Raw genomic sequence first — 20,897 nt, forward strand, 5'->3', positions numbered from 1 at the left:
GAGGGAGGCAGTGAGGATTGCATGTGTATTACAACCCATGGTGGAAGTGAAGATAAAAATAGGAAATTGCTTTTACTTGCTTAGGAAGTGCTCAGCTTTCAGCATTTTGGAAATACTTGTGCTTTTTTATATTTAGCCACTTCTTAGCCTGTTAATGTAGCCTTGTTGCATTAGTCGTGTTGCACTGCGCTTGTTTGACCATGTTTGATAAAGGCTGAGGGTAACACTGAAAGGTGAATTTATGCTGCTGTTATTGACTAGGCTCAGATAGCTTATTGTCATTTTTTAACACTGTGGATCTAGGAACATTTCAAATCCCACACAGGAACCTGGAGGCGCTGATACGTAAAGTGTGGATAGAGAATAGATTTTCCTTTCTCTAATTGGTGATCTCAATTGTCAGTGTTTATACAAACACTTAAAGAAATCCTGTAATCTATATAATTTGACCCTGAGTTACAGACTGGGTGCATATTTTCCTGATTTATTTAAAAAGGAGCAAAGTGAGGCTTTAGAAGTTTCTTCTGTTTGGCAACAGAAAGGAAAAAAAATAATTAGGAAAGGCTGAAAAGTTGCATTACTTACCCTGATCATCTCCCACAGCCTTCAGGGTATTGCGTTTATGGAGATACTGAAAAAAAAAAAAAAAAAAATAAAAATCATTGCATACAGTTGGCAATCTGTGTCTGTCTAATAATAAACTGAGTCTTGTGAGTTAAACCGAATAGTCAGACCTGCCAAGTATTGTTCCTATTAATGCTATATATTCTTTATCCACACAGAGGCCTTTTTCCCCAAAAAGAACTCCCTGGCAGAAGTTGTCTGGGTAGGAGTTCAATACACCCCAGGACAGAGGACCTGTGCTACTAAGCTCCACATTAAGGTTGCAGCTAAGACTTCCTGGAAAAAAGTATTGGATTTGGTTAAAAATACTGAGCCTTCAATATTTGGTTTTATTCCGTGTTGAAATGAAGCTGAGACCATTTAGGCATTTTTCTGAGAAAATAAATGTTGCATAGCCCCTAGCCCAGCATATACTCGCTTGAAAGGAGGAAGACTGCGTTAGAGCGGAGGTGTAACCCGGTTTTCCCATATTTCATGTGGTCATTCCAGGTAACAGCTGTTTTGAAGTGAACCCAAAAATCCTTTCTGGAGCTGCTACACGATTGCAGCAGCGATTTTGTCCAAACCACTGTGTTTTTGTGAAACATTCCAAGTTTCAGAAGATGATGTTTTCTCTCTAAGACAATTTTCATCAAAAAATTTCCCATTTAGCTGTAATCATGAGAGCAATTTAAATGACTTACAAGGATTTCTTTGAGCCCAAAGGCTGTGAGGCAAGATCTGACAATATTACAATTAATTTCACACTTCCTGGACCGGGTCAGGTTACAGTACTGGCTAAACAAGAGCCTGTCTTTGTGCTGCTTTATTTTGGAAAGGGCTTGCCCTGAATGTATGTCTTGTCCTCAAAGAGGACAAATAAAAAATGATGTTTCAGAGCATCTCTAATTCACATGGGGTTAGACCTGGGTTGTATTATGCTCAGACAACACGGTATCTTAAAGTTTCTGGCAGAGATTATTGGTCTGTTGTTTTATTTGCATGTATTTACAACACAGTACCTACTTCAATGGCTCTTCATCTAAGAGTTGCTGAAAAAGAGATGGGTACTGTTGTCTTGGGGAGGAGGGGCGTATTTTACGATGTAGCCCAAGTGCCAGAGCCTCCTCCCTCCCAGTCCCAGCCTTTTGGAGTTTTCTGTTATATTTTGGGGGTTTGCTGGTCCATCTTAAGCAGTTAAAAAAAACCCAAAAAACACACCAAAAAGTTAAAAGAGAGAATACATTGCTTCAGTTTCTCTTGTCTGGTTGTTGCCTCATTAGCACTATTGCCTAATGTGTCACTTCTGGGGAGGTGGGTGTAAAGATCTTTAGATGTAGGAGGAAAGAAGGGAAATACTTGTACATGCTGTGTCATGTGCTTACGGTACAAAATTATTTCTAGCTGTCATGGAATGAGATAAATGTAACTAAGAAAACTGACAGATGAAATTGTGAATCAGTCACCTTTATTATGGTTTTCTGAAAGAGAAAATTGAACTTCTGTTACATGGAGCAAGTGTGTTTAAAAATCTTGTATGGTTGTCTTGTACATAAACACCTGCAACTTCTGGTGGCCGAATGTTGTTACAGCACTCTGCTGGGCTTCTGCCAGTTTATGTGGGAGTTGGTCAGGTGTAAGGGGTGAAATAAAGAAATAGTCAAACATTTCAGAAACCAGTTCATGTCAGGTCATCTCCGAGGTACAGTGAGATTCCCCTATGCCATAAGGCCTTTAATTATAAGGGAAATCCTATTTAAAGGCCCATAACATTTCTGTGGTTGTAATAAAATATCTTGCATAACCAGGTAGTAAAACCTCAGTGGGCAAATCTCAATCGCTTTCTCATTTTGTTCTTTTACTTTAGTGCCCAGCTGTTGTTGATATTCCTTAAGCAAATCCTCTTCTGCTATTTTCAGTCTGTGTTGATGGGAAGCAAGAAAAGGAGGAGCAATGAGGGATCTGTCGGAGGTTCATCAGATCGTAACAGCATGCAGTGGCTCAGCTCTGGGTGAAACTTCAAGCAGGTTTTTATTTTATCTGCTACTTGCCGGCCTCGCTACCAGCAGGCTGAAAAGTGAATTAAGATGAAACATTTGAAATATTAGGGTAGCGGAAGCGCCGGTTGCTTATGGTAGGAATTATTTAAGAGAACAAAAAATAGTAATAATAATTACAGTATTACAAACAAAGTGGTGGTACTGGAAGGGGGAGAGGCAGTGTCTGTGGCTTCTGTGTGATGGATTTGTTTCCTGTCCCAGGCTCCCTTTCACCCACACGAAAAGTTGTCTCTGTCCGTATGTAGCTCCCTTTCCATGAGCACTTCATGCTTCTCCTCGCCCTCCAGATGGACTCAGCACCGAGCCCTTGCTTTTTCGCTAATGAGACATCCAGCCGGGAGCTGGGCAGCTGCAAATTTTCCTTCTTTAGTCACGCCCCTCCATGTATCTTTAGATCCGATATCACAAATGGTTCCGTAATTATGGGGTGTTTCTCTTTCTACCTTGAATAATGTCCTACCTTCCTTGGGCTGGCCCGGCGTGCCGGCTGGGAGCAAGCTCCTCCGCTCCCGGGGGAAGATGAGTGCAGACTTGCTCTAGGTGCCCCCATGCTCAAATGGGTCTCTCTTGTGAAGACCACCTGAAAATCAGCAATTTAAAAGGGCCACCCAATGCCATTGTCAGCCACACTGTAATCAGCCGATGTCAGGAGTGTTGTAAGCTAAAGCCCCATGACGAAGGGGCTGTGAAAGCCCACGTGAAGCTGGAGAGAACGATCCTCACCCTGAACTAACAGTGTGACTCCTTCTTGCAAGGACATGCCAGTCACACCAAGCTCTACTTCAGAGTTTACCCTGGGCTTCCAGAGCCTTTAGGAGAACCAGTTTCTAGTTAGGTTTCGGTCTTGGGGCAAGTGTTTATTCAGTCTAGTAAAAACATTAAAAATCGGAATAAATCTGTATTGACCCAGTAGCTTTCACTACTGCAGTACGGTGTAAAACCTTTAGAATGAGTTCTCCTATAAAGATAACATCGTTGTGCAGCCCGCCTGCATATAGTTACCGACTCATTCACAATTTGTGTTACTTCATCACAAAATCATTAAGTGCGAGGAAGAAGATTATAAGGTGTTACAGTATTTATCCTGGTAATTAAAAACACGCATGACGCTCTAGCTTTGGCCGTTGAAAGCAATAACCCTGGGCGACTTCAAATACTGTAAAAGGAGTTAATCATCGATTTCAGAACGTGTCAAGTTTATTGATCTTGTTAACAGGAAAGTATGTGTGTGGTTACCTCGGTGGGGAAGGAAAGCAGTTATCATCTGACCTGTTACTAGTTGGATGCTATTATTGATGTCTGAGCCAACAAAGATCCATGTTAAGCAAAAATTAATCACAAATGTGACCCTGTCACAGTTTTCCAGACAAATTTCTCATGTCAGAAAATTTACTTTAAATAAATACATTTTCTCTCAGTCCTGATTTTGCTTGAGATGAATGGACACATTCTTTTGCCACAGTTCTGCCTGGCAATTAACAGCAAGAACACTTTGCAAGCTGATCTCCTTTCAAGGTTCACAGCTAATTTGGAGATTTGGAGGATTTAGAGGTGAAAAGAGGCCCTTGCAGTTCTCCATCTAAGCATCCTGGGGACAGCACAGGCTGTAGTACTTTCTCTCGGGTATGTTATGTTCCAAATCCGATGGTTTTGAATTAACTGGAGCACATCCCTGGGGGAAAAAAAAAAAAAAAGAAATGTCACATTGGTTTTATCTGTCTTTAACTTCTGAACATGCTTGTGCTGTGTCAAGTCAAGTGCCTTTATAAGATTCTAAATGTACAAACATCGTTATCTTTACAACCCAACTCTTCACTTTGCCAAAGTGCGTCTGTGAGGTCTCTTTTCCGTAAGCTCGTGGGAATTGCCACCGGCTCCGGTACTGCCTCACATCCTCTGGTGTTTGGGCTTCATTTCAGCCATTGCACTGTTTTGTCTTGGACGGCGTAAGGCTGGCAGGCGTGGAGTCACTGGGGTCTTTCCACGGTGTGCAAACTGGCAACCCCAGGGCTGTCAGGCAGTTGGTTAAATCGACAGCCATGAGAGATCATGGAGACATTGTCTTTTACAATTCTTGGATGCAAGCTGTCTCTACCCACCTGTGTTTAAAAGATCTGATGTTAGTAGGTGCTATCTAATGTCTGCTTCAGTTGCTTTTGGAATAGAAGCTATTTTGTTGTATTTATATGATAAATAAATAAATGCATTTTCTCTGCGTTATTGTTGACAGCTCCACCATTTCCCGTTTCGGAGAAACAAATACGAATTATAGCAGAATCTCTTAATCTTGGACTTTAAAGCATAGTAAAAGCCTTTTCTTTACTGTTTGCAGCTATGCTAGTTTCAGAAATCTCCTTCTGCAATTTTAGCATCTCATGGCAAATTTTAGGATTTATTTAAAATCGGTATTATCAGTTTTCCCTCCTCAATAGATGCAAATTAGCTCAGGCACACGTTGCAGATGAGAATTTGGTCTTCCGTGAGTGTACTGTCTTTTGCAGATTTGAAAGGAACAAAAGATAATGAGAGAAAATATTATTTTAGCAATGATAAATCTGAAGGAATGATGTGGAGAATGTTTGCTTTGCACTGGGAGCTGTGTTTGGGGGAATACTTGCATTAGGAGCTGCAACTGTTTCAGTCTAATCTCAATTGTATGGGGATAAACCCAGAGGAGCTCCACAGGTTTCTGTGGAGCTGCTCCGTATTTTTCCTCCGTGTGAATAACACAGGAATGTTACTTCATGCTTGGCAAATAAGGCGTTTTTGTAAGACAAAATAGGCAGTCGTGGTTTTGCCAAAATAAATTTTCTCAGCTGGATAAAAGGAGCAATGGGATATAAATACCAGCGTTTCCTTTCATTTTCATCTCACACACACTGTGCGTAAATCGCTTTGCTGCATAGATGGTATGTGTGCATGCCTTTTTAAATGGTGTTTGGCTTAATCCTCATTTAATTTTTTAATGCAGTTGTAAAATACATGTTTTATATTACCAGACCACGATAAGAGTTAGTATTGATACGAACCAGCATTTCACTTAGAGATATAAACCAGCTTTTAGATTTGATAAAGTGCAACTGCGAAAGTATGCCAGGACAGGCGTTACTGAAACAAGGTTGTAGGAACAGTTCTATTATCTTAAATAATATTTTTCCAGTGAGGGAATGCATTAATATAATACATAACACGTATATAACCTTATCAATACCAATTAATTTCAGAATTACGGCTAAAATTTCGGTGTCACTCACCTCAGCCCACCATGCCATACTGAGACAGGTAGGAAGTCTGGCAGACACGGCTGCGCTTTCTTATTGAGAAACGGTACAGCCGGATGTTACAAGTACCCTGAATATACACAAGTAATCACGTGTAAAGTGTCTTAGGAATTTGTGATCCGTTCACGGAGACACCCATAATTACGTCTAATGCAAAATTTGATCAACTTACTATTCTCAGTTGCTGACACACTGGAATAATAAAATAAAACTGAATAAAGGAATTGGAATAGTTTGATTTGTTGGTAAGTACCAATAAGTTGCATATCCTGCAAACCTGGAGAAGTCCAGAAAAATACGTACCTTTTCCTTCTTCTGCTGCTTGAACCATAAAAAACACAGTTATGAGGGGCAGAAAATGTTTTTTTCACCTTGAATACCAATTACTGGCTGTAAATCAGCTGCAATGTGTCATTATCTTACATGTTTTCTACAAACACCTTACCACAAACAAGCTGGGCTTTTCTTTGAGTTCCTCAAATGCTTTGAGCGTGCAGTGTTTCAAACTGGCGGACCTTGCAAAATTAGATGTTTCCATCTTTATTCACCACACTAACAGCAACAAAAAAGCCAACCAAAAAACAGAAGTCAGAATTTACTTAATAATTCTGTTAATGCTGTTGCCAGAAAACAGGCAGGAAGGTGTGTTGCAACATATTCACTCTTCGGGTAGCAGGAGGAAAAGGCAGTGACTGCCTTTTTTTTAGGAACAACAGTTTTGGAAGGGGATTTGGCCCATTTCTGAGTAGAAAGCTGCCATTTTTACACAGTTCTTCCTTCAAATCATGATTTTCAGACTTTAGGGCTAGGCATCCTTCTCAAGGCTAACCAAACTATGAGTATTTTGGTCCCAAGGTGGTTGCTGAAGTGTGGTTGCTTCATGCTGGTCTGTGCAGCCTATGTAGAGAGGCAAAATGCTTTTAAAGAAAACAAAGAAGTTCTCCGTGCCTTATCCGATTACCATTAGGGAATGGATGGACAGATCTTAATTTTCACTAAAGCATATTTTCAGTCATGTTTGTTGTCTTAAGAATGAGTTTCTTATCTCAAAAGCAATCTTTTTCACGAGACATTCTCAGTTTAATATAACTCATGATACCTTTTAAAGCAGACTGCCCGTTCCCGGCTGAGGAGCGTCTATTTATGTGTGTCTGTCAGGAGCAGAATTTATGAGAGACCTGCAAGTTATGTGAACTTTAAATGTTTTCACAGTTGCTAAACTTGACCAACTATTTCAATAAGACGAACTGCTTAAAACTGTTTTGGACTTACCAGGTACCCCCGGCCGATGTATGAGTATTATTCTCATAAACCCAGCAACCCCCAGGCTGCCCATCAGTGGAGAAAACCACTGTATTCCTACCTTGACATAATTCCTAGGAAGGCCGTTTAGAAAAATATATTTTCCACTAGTTTGTTAAAGGAGTCTGGAATTCCTGAACATCTTTTTCCATGTATTTGCTCTTCACTCACTCTCCTCACTTTGTAGTGCCTAGCCTCTCCCATCAGGGCAACCACATGGAGACGAACAAGGCTACATGCTTGTAAAATTAGTTATCTATAACTAATTATTGGTATCTGACTTAATACTGGGGCACCTAACAGCAATGCAAAAAGCTGAGCAGGTTACAGGGCTCGTGCTCGGGTACCGCTATGCTGAAGTCTGTGCCCGTGCACCCGTCTTCAGACAGCCCTCGCGCACGCTGTGTGCTCCAGCATCTCGTTGGGTAGAGCTCGGCAATTCAGCTCAGCAGCTTTGGCAGGATCTTTGAAACCTTTTGTTAAATAAAAGGAGAAGTAGCATAGCTAATTTTTGCAGTGAGTTTGAGCTTATGGTGGTTACTGTTATTTTTGTAGCAATTGTGGACTATAGTAGTTATTGATGGGTGCAAATTTTTGGTCAAATAATAGTTTAAACAAGCTAACATTATACGTATTATTTTTAATTAACTTGTGCTGAGGCATGTGTTTCACTTTTAATTCAAGTGTCAGATTTGTGAAGTCTGTTTTTCATCATGCTTAAGGTTAAAATATTAGGTCACCAGAAGAAAGACCTATTTGAGTCACATAAGACAAATTAAATGTTAGAAGGAAGGAGAGGGGAGGGAGGAGGAGCAGAAATAAAGCTGTGACTTCAGAAAATAAGGTAAAGCAGGAAAGAGTTAGGGAGAGATAAAATGGGATGCAGAAGTCCTGAAACTCATTTTGTAATGCTCAATATTGACTCTTGGTGCTTACAAGCTTTTGTGTCGGTTAGAAATAGTTCAAAGCTGTATTTGCAGTGTGCTGAGGCCCAGGAAGGAGCAGGATATTGCCTCCCGGACAAGAAACAATCTGCAATAGTTTTATCAGGGAATAAACCAGGTCTTTAAGACATGTTGCTGGGGAATGGGAAGTTTGGGTGTCCTTCCATAGGAGAGAAAGAAAGAAATGCATAGGATGGAAAAATAGCTTAAAAATGAAGATACTTTCCATGTTATTTAAATAGTCTGTGTGTTAACGGTGTAAAAAATTGTCTTTCGCACTAGATTAGATGTTTTTGGCTTTGATGTTCCCAGTTATGAATGTGTGTTATTTCTCGTGTATTCCAGAAGACTTTATCCTGTTGCAAAAGTAGGTGCATGTCATACAGTAGCAAGCAAAAGCTCTTTAGCTGAACACTTGAGCAGTTTCAGTCGTCAGCAATGAATAAGCAGTTGTGAGAGAGACAGGAATCATTAGCAATGCTAACTGGAAAATGTAAAATGTTAATTTTTCCTTAAAAAAAGGACATCTGACAAAAGAGATTTAATGTAAGGCAAACAGAAAGGTGTTACTTAACACCTTGTTATTATTCTCACCCTCTTCTAATCACAGGGGTTCAAAGTACCCTTGTCCCTGCTGTTTTCTGACACCGATGCTCCTCGGAGGACCCAGCCTCTTATGCATTAAAGCCTGGTTATGCCACGCTTTTGGTGTAAAGAGACCTTCTCAAGTGGTATCAGTTGCATGAACTCTTTCTCTGAGGCGCCATTATGCCTGCAGAGAGGCAGTAAAATATTTGGGAATAAAGCTCTTAATGGCCAAATCAAGCCATTTGAAAGGTGTCTCAACCCTGACTGTATTTCTCTTATATTTAAAGTTTCTTTTTTTAATACATCACAGAGGTGCACTTTTCTCTAAATTATGGGGGCGGGGATCAAATTTGTGGGGGAGACGCACAAAATAATCTGCAACTTACTTAATTGCTCAATGAAATCTAAACAACCACCATAACTTCACGTGACTAACGAATAAATTCCTTAGTAGTGGGGATTTTTATCTGACTAGAGACTGAAGACAATCTAACTATGTACTTAGATACGACCTGTTTGTAGCCCTATGTGTATCCTCCCGGCAGACCCCAGAGAGGCAGAAAGGTGCGTTGTTCTCCCCTTCCTATGTCAAAAAGTGCCAGCCTCATGCAGCACCAAGCAAACCTGGTGTAATTCTCCTGTATGGTAATGCTACAGATGGAGAACGGTCTCTGGGGAATATCAGCTTCCCGGTGAAATAGGTCACTTCCCTACTTTTTGTGCATCTGAAAGCAGTGAGGCGTTTGACTAGAGAGCTGCATTGGATCTGGTGGCTTGATACCACTTGTACAAATAAAGCTGCACCGAGCCGTGATGGCTGGGCATGGGTGGCTGATAGAGATGGGGCAGTCAGGCTGTAGTACACTTTGAGGCTGCTCATAAAACGTGTGTTCAAAAAGGTCCCAGTTATTAGGGATTTGGACAAAAATCTGAGGGATGGAGCCGAGGCGCTTAGACAGAGGAAGTCTCTTCCCTTTGCCTGTCTCTCTTATTTTGTGTCCAGCTTCTCAGTGCAGTGCCTGAGGGTTGCGCACTCACCGCACAGAGACGGATGTGGATGTGACGTAGTCCGGTCCTGTCCATCCGCTCGCGAGGGCCATCAAACCGAGGGTGTGAGCCCCAGTGGGGCAGAGGAGGAGTCTGGTATCACTCAGGGCAGAGCAACTGCAGCTGATTTATGGGGTGAAGCTGATGATCGTTCCATCAGAAACTCCTTATCTAAAGGTTAATGCCTGATGAGAGGTGGATAAGGAATGTGTGTGTGAGATCATTGCAGCTCCATGAGGGAATCCAGGATCAGGGAGCATGTTTTTCTGTGCGGTACAAAGGTTTGATAGAAGAGGCAACGTTTAGCACTTGTAATCTTCTCCTGCTTGACTGCTCTTCAAAAACATTTTACTTTTTTTTCCTTCTGCATCTAGAAACTTGGACGAAGCAGCCCTCCGAACGTAACCTTAAAATAGCATTGTCAAACAAAACATAAGTGCAAGAAGTTTCCTGCCATTTCCATAACTATGAGCATATGATTTGCAGTTCATCTTGAATAATGATGTAAGAAATCTGCCAGGAAAGATCCAAACGCTGTTACCAGGGTTGTTTCCTAACCAGCTGCAGCTGCTGAGCAAGCGTGGCCGGCTCGCGCCCTCGCTCGCAGGAATGCCTGTTGACTTTGCAGGAGGAGTTTTGGTGGGGAAGGGATTGTTCGGAAATGTTTAAGAGGAGAAAAAGAGTGAATCTCAGAGGCTAACAGCCCAGATAATTTATTTTTGGTCAATATTTAGATCAAATTCATGGCCACCTTTTCTAGGCAGCTTTTGCCTCCCCAAAATGAGTCATTTTGATAGAGACACTGTAAAACTTTCTTATGATGACAAAGAAAAACATGCAGTAATTGCTTTGGTGCGTCCTTGCCAAGGGATTAATTGCATGAGAGATGCATTTTATTAAGCTTCCAAAACTGTAGATGCTGCCGCGCTGCCCAGATGAGGTTAGTAGAAAACACATGTCAGCTCTCACCAGTGATGTTTATGTCTCTGCACAAACCTGCCTCCTTTCAGCACCAAAATCCTCTAACGAGAAGTGACTGGGGAGGGGAGTGCAAGGATATGCAGCCCTGAGAAACGCTCAGACCAACATCTTTGGGTAATTGTAAGATTTTGGGGGGATCGGGGAGTTTTGTCTGTCCCATTTTTAGTGGAGAATGGCCATAATGTGGCCTCAGCACTGGCCTGGGCCACTCAGTGCCATCCCACGTGCTAAGCTGTGCAAAACAGCAGCCCAGACTGACATTAATTTTGGATGCTTTAATTCATCTGTGGATTGGAGGCATCGTGTTAAACCAGCTATCAGTCAGGATGTGAGATAACGACTAAGTAAAGTAGTTACTTAGGCAGATCATTTATTATTATTATTATTATTATTATTATTATTATTATTATTATTAAACCAGGTGTATCAGTGGTGCTATGGGACTCTGTAAATGTAATGATGTCAAAGGACAGCATTATTAATTTTTTATTTTATGCCTATGCTTTTCTAGTGAACCATTTAAACCCTAGCTGCCCTGCGACTTTAAATGGGTGTCAAAACAGCAAGAGCTTATATTACACAGAACTTTTCCTTAAATTACACAGTGACATGCAAGTCTGGGCAATTCTCTTCTTTTTGCAAAATAAAATGCAGCCCTCACAGTTCTGAAATATTGTTATGAAACAGAGCCAATATGTTCCCATTTTCAAAGGGAGGCACAAGCAACTGGGTTTTGGTCTTTGGAAAGTATGACAGAATATTATTCATCTGTTTGCTTTAAGGGATATCTGCCAAGTAAAAACTTTTCATTTTATTCTGTGTGAAGCTTGAACATGAGTACAGAACAAAATACAATTTATTTAACAATGTACAAATAATTTATATATCATTAATGCATGTACAGAAGGGTGTATTGGATACGTAATAATAAAAATAATTTATTGATACACCTTTTAATTAACTGCAAAGTTTTCTAGAGCATGTTTCTTCCCTCCCTGCTGTCACCTATCAGCATTCATTATGAACTCAACTACCCTGAAGCAACACCCTCCATAACCCCAGTTTTGGAATGCAAATTTGTAGGCGCATGACTCAAGTGTTAAGCGGGACCCTTTCGGTGCAGCTCTTGAGTGGGCACAAGAGTCTCCCCAGGTGCCGTGCGGCTCCCGGCTGTGGCGGGGTGACGGGAGCTGAGCCGTCCACTCGCGCTTCTGTTGTCCCACTGCAGCAAGCAGCAGTTTTTCCTCGGAAGGGAAGGGTATAAAGCGCTAGGTTGTCTGAACTAGGCAATGTTGGCTGAATTTTCCCGTCAGTACTCTGCTGTTGGATATAAATTATTTAGATAAACAGCTCTGACTAGTTTAGTGCTGTGGTAGAATTTTTTTTTTTTTAAGCAAGACAAAATGCCTTTCACTTTGTAAGTGAAAAAAATGTCTGGACAGTCTTCACACCAAGCCAAAGATAGTCCATCTTCACTTGGTAGATCTCAGCGATAATACAGCATTTATTTGCTTTTGCTCTTCAGCTCGGTTAATCTTCATAAATCAGTCTGGCTTTGCATGTACACCTTAATCCCGTGCTGGCTTTACACGGCCGCCTTACAGTGTCACTGAATGTTACGATGTCCTTTCACCTGCTGCTTTTTTTAATCCTCACTGCCTTTATGTCCGCTCATCTGTTCACATTGCTGTCAGTTAGAGATTTGGTTACCAAAATAATGGTAATCCAATGATTCCATCTAACCAACTGACCGACACATAAGTATATATCGTAGCAGGCTGCTGTTGGAATAGGCATTGGGAGGGAGAACAATGCTCCTACCTCTTCTCTTGGGACACTCACAGCATTTGGGACTTTGTCTTGCCTTGTCCTACATCTCTCTGTTGCACATTTTTGCTCAAGATATCAAAATTAGTCCTGTGTTTATGATTCTTTCTTGTTGGGTACTAATTCAAATCCTTCTTAAGGCAAAAGAAAAAAAAGGAGGGGGAAAAAAGAAGTAAGAAAGAAAGAAATCCATGGGGTGTGGTAGAAATGACCACACAGTTACACCATCTGTGGAATATGTATTTTTAATACATTGGATATTGTAAAAATAAATACAACATGATCTCACAAGGTTCAGTTTTTCTACTAACTTATTAAATACTTCTGAGTGAACTCATGCTAAAGCCTGGTTACAAAGCTTTTGCTAAACTAAAGCGAAAAAAAAACCCCACCAACACATCGTTGACATTTTCTGGTAACGTTGTTGAGATTCGGGCAATTTCTGGTAATTTAGAAAAAGACTGGCAAAAAAAAGGCAGTATGTTGGGAAGTGGACTTTGACAGAGAATCTTGCAGAAATGGTTTGTATTTAGAAACTGGACTGCGGAGGCACTTTTGGATGAGGTGGGTACCGTGCAGGCCCTCCAGATTTAGAGCGAGCTGGTAAGAAATAAATCGCAAACTGATTGTTACTGCTTTTCCACTGCTGCAAGCTACTTTGCCTGGTTTGCATGGGGATGCCTAAAAAGCTGCTGCTGTTTCAAGCCAGAGGCAATTAGAAATTCTCCCTGGTTTCAGCCTGCAACAGAAAGGCGCTGCGCCGGGCGGCAAATCAACCTTTCGATTCGCCAGAGCCGTCACGCCACGAGCAGATGAGATGAAGAGATCTCTCCAGCTACAGCCCGTGTGACTACCTCCTCTGGGATCCCAGTGCAAAGTCAGAGATTTTGGTGCTCTCTTCCTTTCCTTTCACATTTTATGCACTGCTGTAACTCCCAGGAGAAACAGCAGCTCTGGGGAGCTTCTATTAATGAATTGCTGTCTCGGGAGTGCCTGCTGTGCTCAGTCCTGCTGCCTGTTGCTGCTACTGCATTCACCTGGAAAAGGGCCAGGGCGTTTGCGGCGTGCAGGAAGCGGCAGACATCAGTAACGGGGTAACCTTTACAGAGAGCAGCACCTCCGTCGCACGTACGAAGCACCCCTGCATTTCGACACCGCAGCGGTGCCGCAGTGGTGCGGGACACAGGGATGGATGGTGTTCGGGTCTCAAACCGCTCTGCCTTTTGTGAGTGTGCTTTCTCATTCACCATTAAGACCTTTGCATGTGGAGCTGTAAACACTCTTTTGCTTTCATGTTTATTTCTTTAGTATGCCCAAGTCAGATGGGGTGAAAGAGAATATCCTGGACAGAAGAGAAGGATCTTGCTGTGCACTTAGGTAACATGGAGAAAGCCATTGGGAGGATCTGAGTGAGAAGCAAAGGAAAGGAGGAGAAGCATGAACTTGCACTGGCCGTTGTTTGGTTTGGGGTTGGTTTATTATTTTGTTACCATTTCAGTATGGGAAAAGCTGCTGGTGACCCAGGGTTGACAGATGTAAATATTGCTAGCACAAAACAGAAGAAAATTAAAAAGGGGAAAATGAACCCAAGCGGTGACAGTGAACTCTTTGTCAATTTGCAGATTTTTTTGTGTGCTGTGACTTGGTGTCTGCTTCTGGCTGTGTCTAGGTGACCCTGGTTGAGACTTTTGCTATCTTAAACTCTATGTAAAGGACAGGGTCCTTTTACTCATACGGGCGCTTACTCATATTCAGATGTACCCAGAGAGACATGAAGTACCTTGTTACGGTGCTGATCTTTCTATGCAGCCTCTGTAATCTGTAGAAAGAAAGATGCTAGTCAAGTCTGGGCTGCGTGAAGATCCAGTGCATCCTGTGTTGTTGCAGGCTCTAGGTTAGGTCAGATTACGTTAGTGAATTGGTGTGGACACCCTTCGAAGCTCTTACTCGGTCCTTAAACTTTGTGCAATCAAATACCTAAAGAACCTGAGTCTAGTGTAAATTTAATCCATGGTACTATTATTACATGAAACCAGAAGTATTGTCGCAGGGGGAACTGCAGCGGGCTCTAAAAGCAGTGGGCAAGCTCCAATATAAACATCCATGCTAGAAAAGTATTTAAAGACCCAAACAGAAAACAGAGTGGAAACCAAACCTGAAAAGTAATAATCTTAAAACACTACAGCGCTGTATCATCTGTTGGTGATTAAAACCTAGCGCTTTCCTTTTTCTTGTGTAGTCTTCTCTGGTCACCAGGGCTTTGCGGGGTGCAGGCAGCAGAAAAAGCGCGAGTCAGTTGAGGGGCAGCACCCAGACCCCGAAAACTGTGCGTAGTGCTGAAGTTGCTCCCACAAGCTGGCGTCCGCGGGTTTCACCTGCTGAATGCTTACCTCTCTAGGTCAGCGCAGAATTTGCACAAGTGATTAAGTCCATCCCCAGTCAGCAATGCCTGTGGGCTTAGATTGACTTCCATTTCATTAGGACTTCAGCTTGCCTGTGAATTTTAACACATTAATTGCTGAATCAGGCCAAATTTACCTCCTGTTTGAGCCAAAGGGACCCATCCTTTCTCTTTGGGTAGAATCAGATCAGGACCATGAAGCGCGTACACAGTTGAGCAGTGATGCTGTGATTTGCTTACAAAAAGCATGTGAGGTATGCAAAATGTGAATTATGTAAAAGGAACTGTCGATCTTAGCCTTGATCCCAAGAAACCGATAGCTGTGTTTTAAAGCCAGCCGCCAAAGCGGCTGCCAGTTGGCAGCAGGAGGTGGGGAATGTGTTTAAGCTGTGTAGGAGCTCTGCATGCTATTGTGGGCTCCGTGTCAGGCTACGGCTCTGGTTTTGGATGAAACGTCTGGTGAGCAGAGGGTGTTCAGCCTCGGCAGTAATCTGTTCAGCGGGAAATGATCTTAGATGGAGAGCTGGTGGCGATCCCCAAAAACACTGTATTGTGGGGAGCAGCGGCTCAGGGAGTATCTGTCTGGCAGAGTTGCAGCTGCATTGGCCGCAGCGTTGTCTCCAGGGTTGCCCCGGATATTGCTGGGTACAGCTTCGGTTGCACGTCAAGGACCAAAGGGTTGCCCAGGTAGGCCCTAAATATTAGATATAAACATCTCCACACTGAGCCTTCTCATAGAAAGGAGCTGCAGGAGTGAGGGAGGGGAAAGGACATCATGAAGAAATGCAGAGGCAAGAGGGGATTTTGTGTGACCCTGAACGGCGGACAAAGGATGATGTGGAAACGGAGCCAGCGAGTGAGACCTGGCCACTTGTTCATTGATGAGCAAGTGCCAATAACTTCACCACAATGACATGTTACCAGCCTATGTTCAGGACTCCTGTTGTGGGAGCTCCCATCTTGAGCTCCTGATAGCTGTCAGGAGCAATAGATGAACCTCACACGGCCCAGTACTTCCCTTCCTTCTCACCATGCTCCAGCGACCTGGCTAATTCTGTCGTACTCTGATGCTCCTATTCCTTTCATTCAGTTTATCCTTCTGCCCCGTTATGGAGCTGATTTCCAAAACAATTCAAAGTAGTGCCTGCTCCATTTGAGCTACTAATCTCATGTTTTACCTCTGTGAATTCAAGGCTGGCATGCAGCCCCGGGGCAGAGGTGGTGGCATCCAGGTTCTCCTCTTTACTCTAATAGTCACCTTCTGAGATTACCTCCAAAATCCTGCTCCTTGGGGCATTTCCATCCAGGTAAACTGGTGTCCCTGCTCACCTGTAATCCTTGCTATGTGCAGCTGTTGCAGTTAAATCCTCTTTAGTTCAAAGGTGAGCCTCAGAGTGAGGTGAGTTTGCTTTGTTAATATGTTAATTGCATTGCTCCTGCTATTGTCTTCTCTATCTAGTTGTGTGCTTAAATTGCAATGCTTGATCACCTTCAAGAGCAGTTGCTGTTAGGTGTAGTCCCTGCATTAAATTCCATAATAAATTATAATAAATAATAAATTAATAATAAACTATATCCTATTGGGCAATTTATAAGAAAGAGTGGTCAAGCATTGGAACAGGCTGCCCAGGGAGGTGGTGGAGTCACCATCACTGGAGGTGTTCAAAAAACATGCACTTTGGGGCATGGTTTAGTGGGCATGGTGGTGTTGGGTTGACAGTAGGACTTGATGATCTTAGAGGTCTTTTCCAACCTTAATGATTTTGTGATTCTATGAGAACGGACCTTCAGAGCCTGCAGTAGCTGTTGTGGTTTTTCGGCTGAGGTTTCAGCTGTTTCAGCTGTTTTGTCTTCTCTTCAAGAACCAACAGACTAAAAATATTTTCGCCAGAGACAACTCTATGCAGAAACACATGGATGTGGTTGTATGTCTCTGTTTACATCTCAGTATCTGTGTTGGCTGGGTAGCATCCATTATCTGAGGCATCTCAGCCTACCATCGCTCTAGTTAATGAAGAATTTAATTGGCAGTTTGAAGGTTGCGCTTTTGCAATCCAGTTTTCAATGTACTTGGGAACATCTTGGGACCATCATCCAATGAAGCCTGGACCCCTTCCCGTTGATTTCTCAATTGATGCGAGATGTCTGTGGAAGGAGTTTCCACCTCTACCATCCCTCTTCCCCACCCCCCTGTCTTCGCAGTCATAAATTACTGCAGTTAATTCATGGTGTCTGGCTTCTCCCTGTGAACTGGAAAACAGCGCTGTGTGAATCCTGGGACGGTGCTGTGGAGCTGGTAGCTGAGGAGTGCCGGGAGATGTTCGGGGTGTCTTGGAAGGCGATCCTACCACTTCTTCCCGCTAATCCCATTAGCTCGCCCTGGCCGCTGTGACAGGGCGCTGGGGCGCCCGGCTGCAGGCTGGCCGCTTGCTCTAAGCCATGCACACAATGAAAGGGTGACTTCAAAGAGGCTAAATGTGATTTGCATTTCCAAGCTCTCACAGCCAAGGTCTTGAGGAGGGGATAAAAGTGTCTTTTGTTAAACTTAATGGCAGAGTTGATTAAAAAAGCTCTGATTTTTCCCTGTTAATGGCATAGTCTGATTCCGCTGCTAGGCTTTCGCATCTGGGGGAGGATGAATTCTGCCAAAAAAAAAGCACACAAAGAAAGTAACCTGTTGCCTACCCAGCTGTGATCACGCTTAGGGATATTCCAATATCATTTTTCCTAACTTGAGAGCCATATAGTAGCTACTTTGGAGGGGTACCAGCAGAATAACAAAGAAATTATTAGCAAATTTGCATTAGGCATCTGCCTTTGCCGGGGCCTCAGCAGAGCCGAGGTGTTTGCCTTTTCAGAAAACGGGTCCCAAAGATCTCCAACTGGATTCACAAAGCAAAAAAGTCAAAGGGCTGATTCATGCAGTTGGGTGCGCGTTTCGGTGATCACGTATGCAAACCCCTCCTCAAAACATCCATAAAACTATCTGTTGTGTGCCAGCACTTAGCTGTTGATTATCTGTTCAAAATAAGCAATGACTGGTCTGGCCTTCAGAGGTTTAGTAATTTCCTTTCTTTGCTTTGTTTGAAGAATATTGGCAAATAATTTCACATCTGGATTTATGTATTAAATGTCTCTTTTATTGCATAAAACAAAGCACCTAATGAAAGAAATCTGTCTATTTAACTCCTGTCTTAGCTTTGGTTCTGTTTTAGCAATAACTGTTACCACACTCAGAGAAGATTGAAGAAACATTTCCTATTTCAAGGGTATCAGTGCTGGGAGTGGTTTGCTTTTCTATATACACTTTAAATTCTGTCTCTGCTAGCATGACTCTTCCTACTGTGTTTATCAATATTAAGTACAAGTTGGTTCAAAAATAGAAAACAGCATGTTAGCTGCTTTAAATAAGCATAAATCTTTTTTTTCAGGCAGTTTATGTTTTCTCTTCTAATCCAGGCTGGGTGTATTCCTGAATGCAGCCTTCCCCCTCATGCAAAAAGCATTCATTTCATACGACATTAATGCATATTCTGTCTAATCTGAAATGCCACTACCTGTTTTTACCAGGCAGATGAAGTTTTTTTAAAAAATAAATATTCAAGATCTTACTGAATGTAAGGATACAGTCCTCAGATTCACTTCGGGCTCATTTGTGAGGTACTGAAAACTACCTGCAGCAGTGTGGGAATCCTTTAAGGTTAAAATCATCCAGGGCACAAAGCCCGTGCCGTGCCCCCCGCGCTACCTAAAGACCATATAATCCCTTATCACAGGCTGTGAACGGAGGGGAAGGCGGCATGTGGGCTCCTGCGCTGGGTGAGCGTCACCCAGAACGAATCGCGGAGTGCGAGACAAACGCAGCAAGCCCCTCGCGTCGGCCTCTAATAATACAAGTGCCAGCTCCCTGCAGTGACGTTTTGTCGCAAAGTCGCATGTGAAATGTTTCACCCTTTTGTGTTTATGACCGATTTCAGTGACGAGTATGAAGAGGACGGTTTTTGCCAGCCCTACAGGGGGATTGCTTGTGCACGATTTATCGGAAATCGAACCATTTATATGGAGTCTTTGCACATGCAAGGTGAAATAGAAAATCAGATTACAGGTGGGTAAAAAATGTACTTGCTTCTTCCCCGCAAAGCTGTCTTTTCCCAAAAAGCTGCTAGAATTTTAGAAACTGCAATGCTATTTTTATTTACTCTTTATCCTCTCTTGCTGTGAGCTTCCCACCACAAAGCTCGCCCGGGACTCCTGTGTTGTGCGGCGTCGGTGGAGGGAGTCATCTGAAGAGTGACGATCTGAGCAGCCTTCATGTCTCTGCTCATCCAGCTGCCCCAAAATAAACTAAAAAATTATTTTCGAAGGAGAAGGGGCTGTGTAATCACAGCTTCTGGGAGTCTGATAGCCAGGCCACTTTGTGCTGCTGTTACCCAAGCAGATTTTAAAAGCGAAGGGAGACCAGACTTAGCTGATTTTTACATGGTTGAGATCATTTAGGTGCTGGAAGAGCTGCATAAATAATCCAGCAGGTAGTGTTTTTCCTTTAGATTTAGTAAAGAACCATTTTCATCATTTTTGTGGGAGATGCTGTGCTGATGGGCATGCTGAATTCAAACTGAGGCCTCATAGATATCGTGATACTTCTCTGATTTTTATGTAAATTAACCTTGGCCAGATCCTAGCCACGGTAATCATCTTCTCTATATTCAGATTTTCTCTTGCTGTCAGAATATTCCAAATTTCTCTTCCCCCTAGAGTGTTCTTCCTTTGTCTCCAAACACTGTCAGCATTGTGAAAAAGGCTTTTGCATTGCTCACACGAAAGGCCAATGGTTTCTATACAGCCAACGGTTCATAATCTCACACCATTTTGTTTGAAAAGTCATTTGGGATATTACGAAAGCCGTCATCTTCCACGAAGGTACTGGTACTGGCACCCTGCAGGACCTTTGGTTTTCACCTGTTGGGCAAAAGGCATCCAAATATTACATGACTTTGCAAACATTATAAATTATTTTTGGGGAAAAAACCCCTATAATTAGGTTTGGGGGGTTGGTGACATGCGTAACATTAATCCCGTGTTGAAAACCAGATGTACTTTTTCTGTCAGCAAAATCAGCATTGTTAATAACTTTTAATGTAATTAGTGCTTTGTATTTTTGGAAGGCCCGTTCATCACCTGAACGTGTGAAAATAATAGTCGCAATAGGAAGTGAGAGTTATACTGGGAAGGCAAGAGCACAGAGTAAAATTCCCACCGGGTTAAGTAAAATCCTTTTGTATATTTTACAGCTGCCTTCACCATGATTGGCACTTCCAGCCATTTGTCGGATAAATGCTCCCAATTTGCTATTCCTTCGCTGTGCCATTACGCCTTCCCCTACTGCGATGAGACTTCGTCTGCTCCCAAGCCACGAGACTTGTGCCGCGATGAATGTGAAATTCTGGAAAATGTCCTGTGTCAGACAGAGTATATTTTTGCAAGATCTAATCCCATGATTCTGATGAGATTAAAGCTGCCCAACTGCGAAGATCTTCCCCAGCCAGATAGCCCTGAAGCTGTCAATTGTATCCGGATTGGGATTCCAATGGCAGATCCCATAAATAAAAGTAAGTGAAAACTGCCTGTTTCTCTGTGCAAAAAATACCACTGTGAAAAGGCTGGCTGTAAGGGCTTGTGCATCAGCATTGGAGCTAGTGCTGGGCTTTGAAAGCTGGCAGACACCGTGCTCTCAAATTACCCGGCTCCCGCACTTCTCTCCTAGCAAGTCCAAAGTGGGTAGAAATTCAGAGATACTTTTTCATTGTTTTATTTAGCTGCTTATGAGCTCACGCTAAATGCTGTTTATTGGTTTCAGGTCTTT

At 42.6% G+C, this 20,897-nt stretch overlaps 1 protein-coding gene across 1 annotated transcript in view; it reads left to right on the forward strand.

The window, feature by feature from the left end:
- ROR1 (receptor tyrosine kinase like orphan receptor 1) overlaps positions 1 to 20,897 on the forward strand; it is a gene marked incomplete at its 3' end in the record, with an annotated part of 53,848 nt that overhangs the window by 22,220 nt on the left and 10,731 nt on the right. Inside the window, exons 4-5 of the mRNA XM_082002836.1 lie at positions 19,012 to 19,139; positions 20,326 to 20,643. Coding sequence (XP_081858962.1) covers positions 19,012 to 19,139; positions 20,326 to 20,643 — 446 coding nt within the window. The remainder of the gene's footprint in view (positions 1 to 19,011; positions 19,140 to 20,325; positions 20,644 to 20,897) is intronic.

Source organism: Phaethon aethereus, assembly GCF_964289735.1.
Source record: "Phaethon aethereus genome assembly, chromosome: 8".
Taxonomy (NCBI): Eukaryota; Metazoa; Chordata; class Aves; order Phaethontiformes; family Phaethontidae; genus Phaethon; species Phaethon aethereus.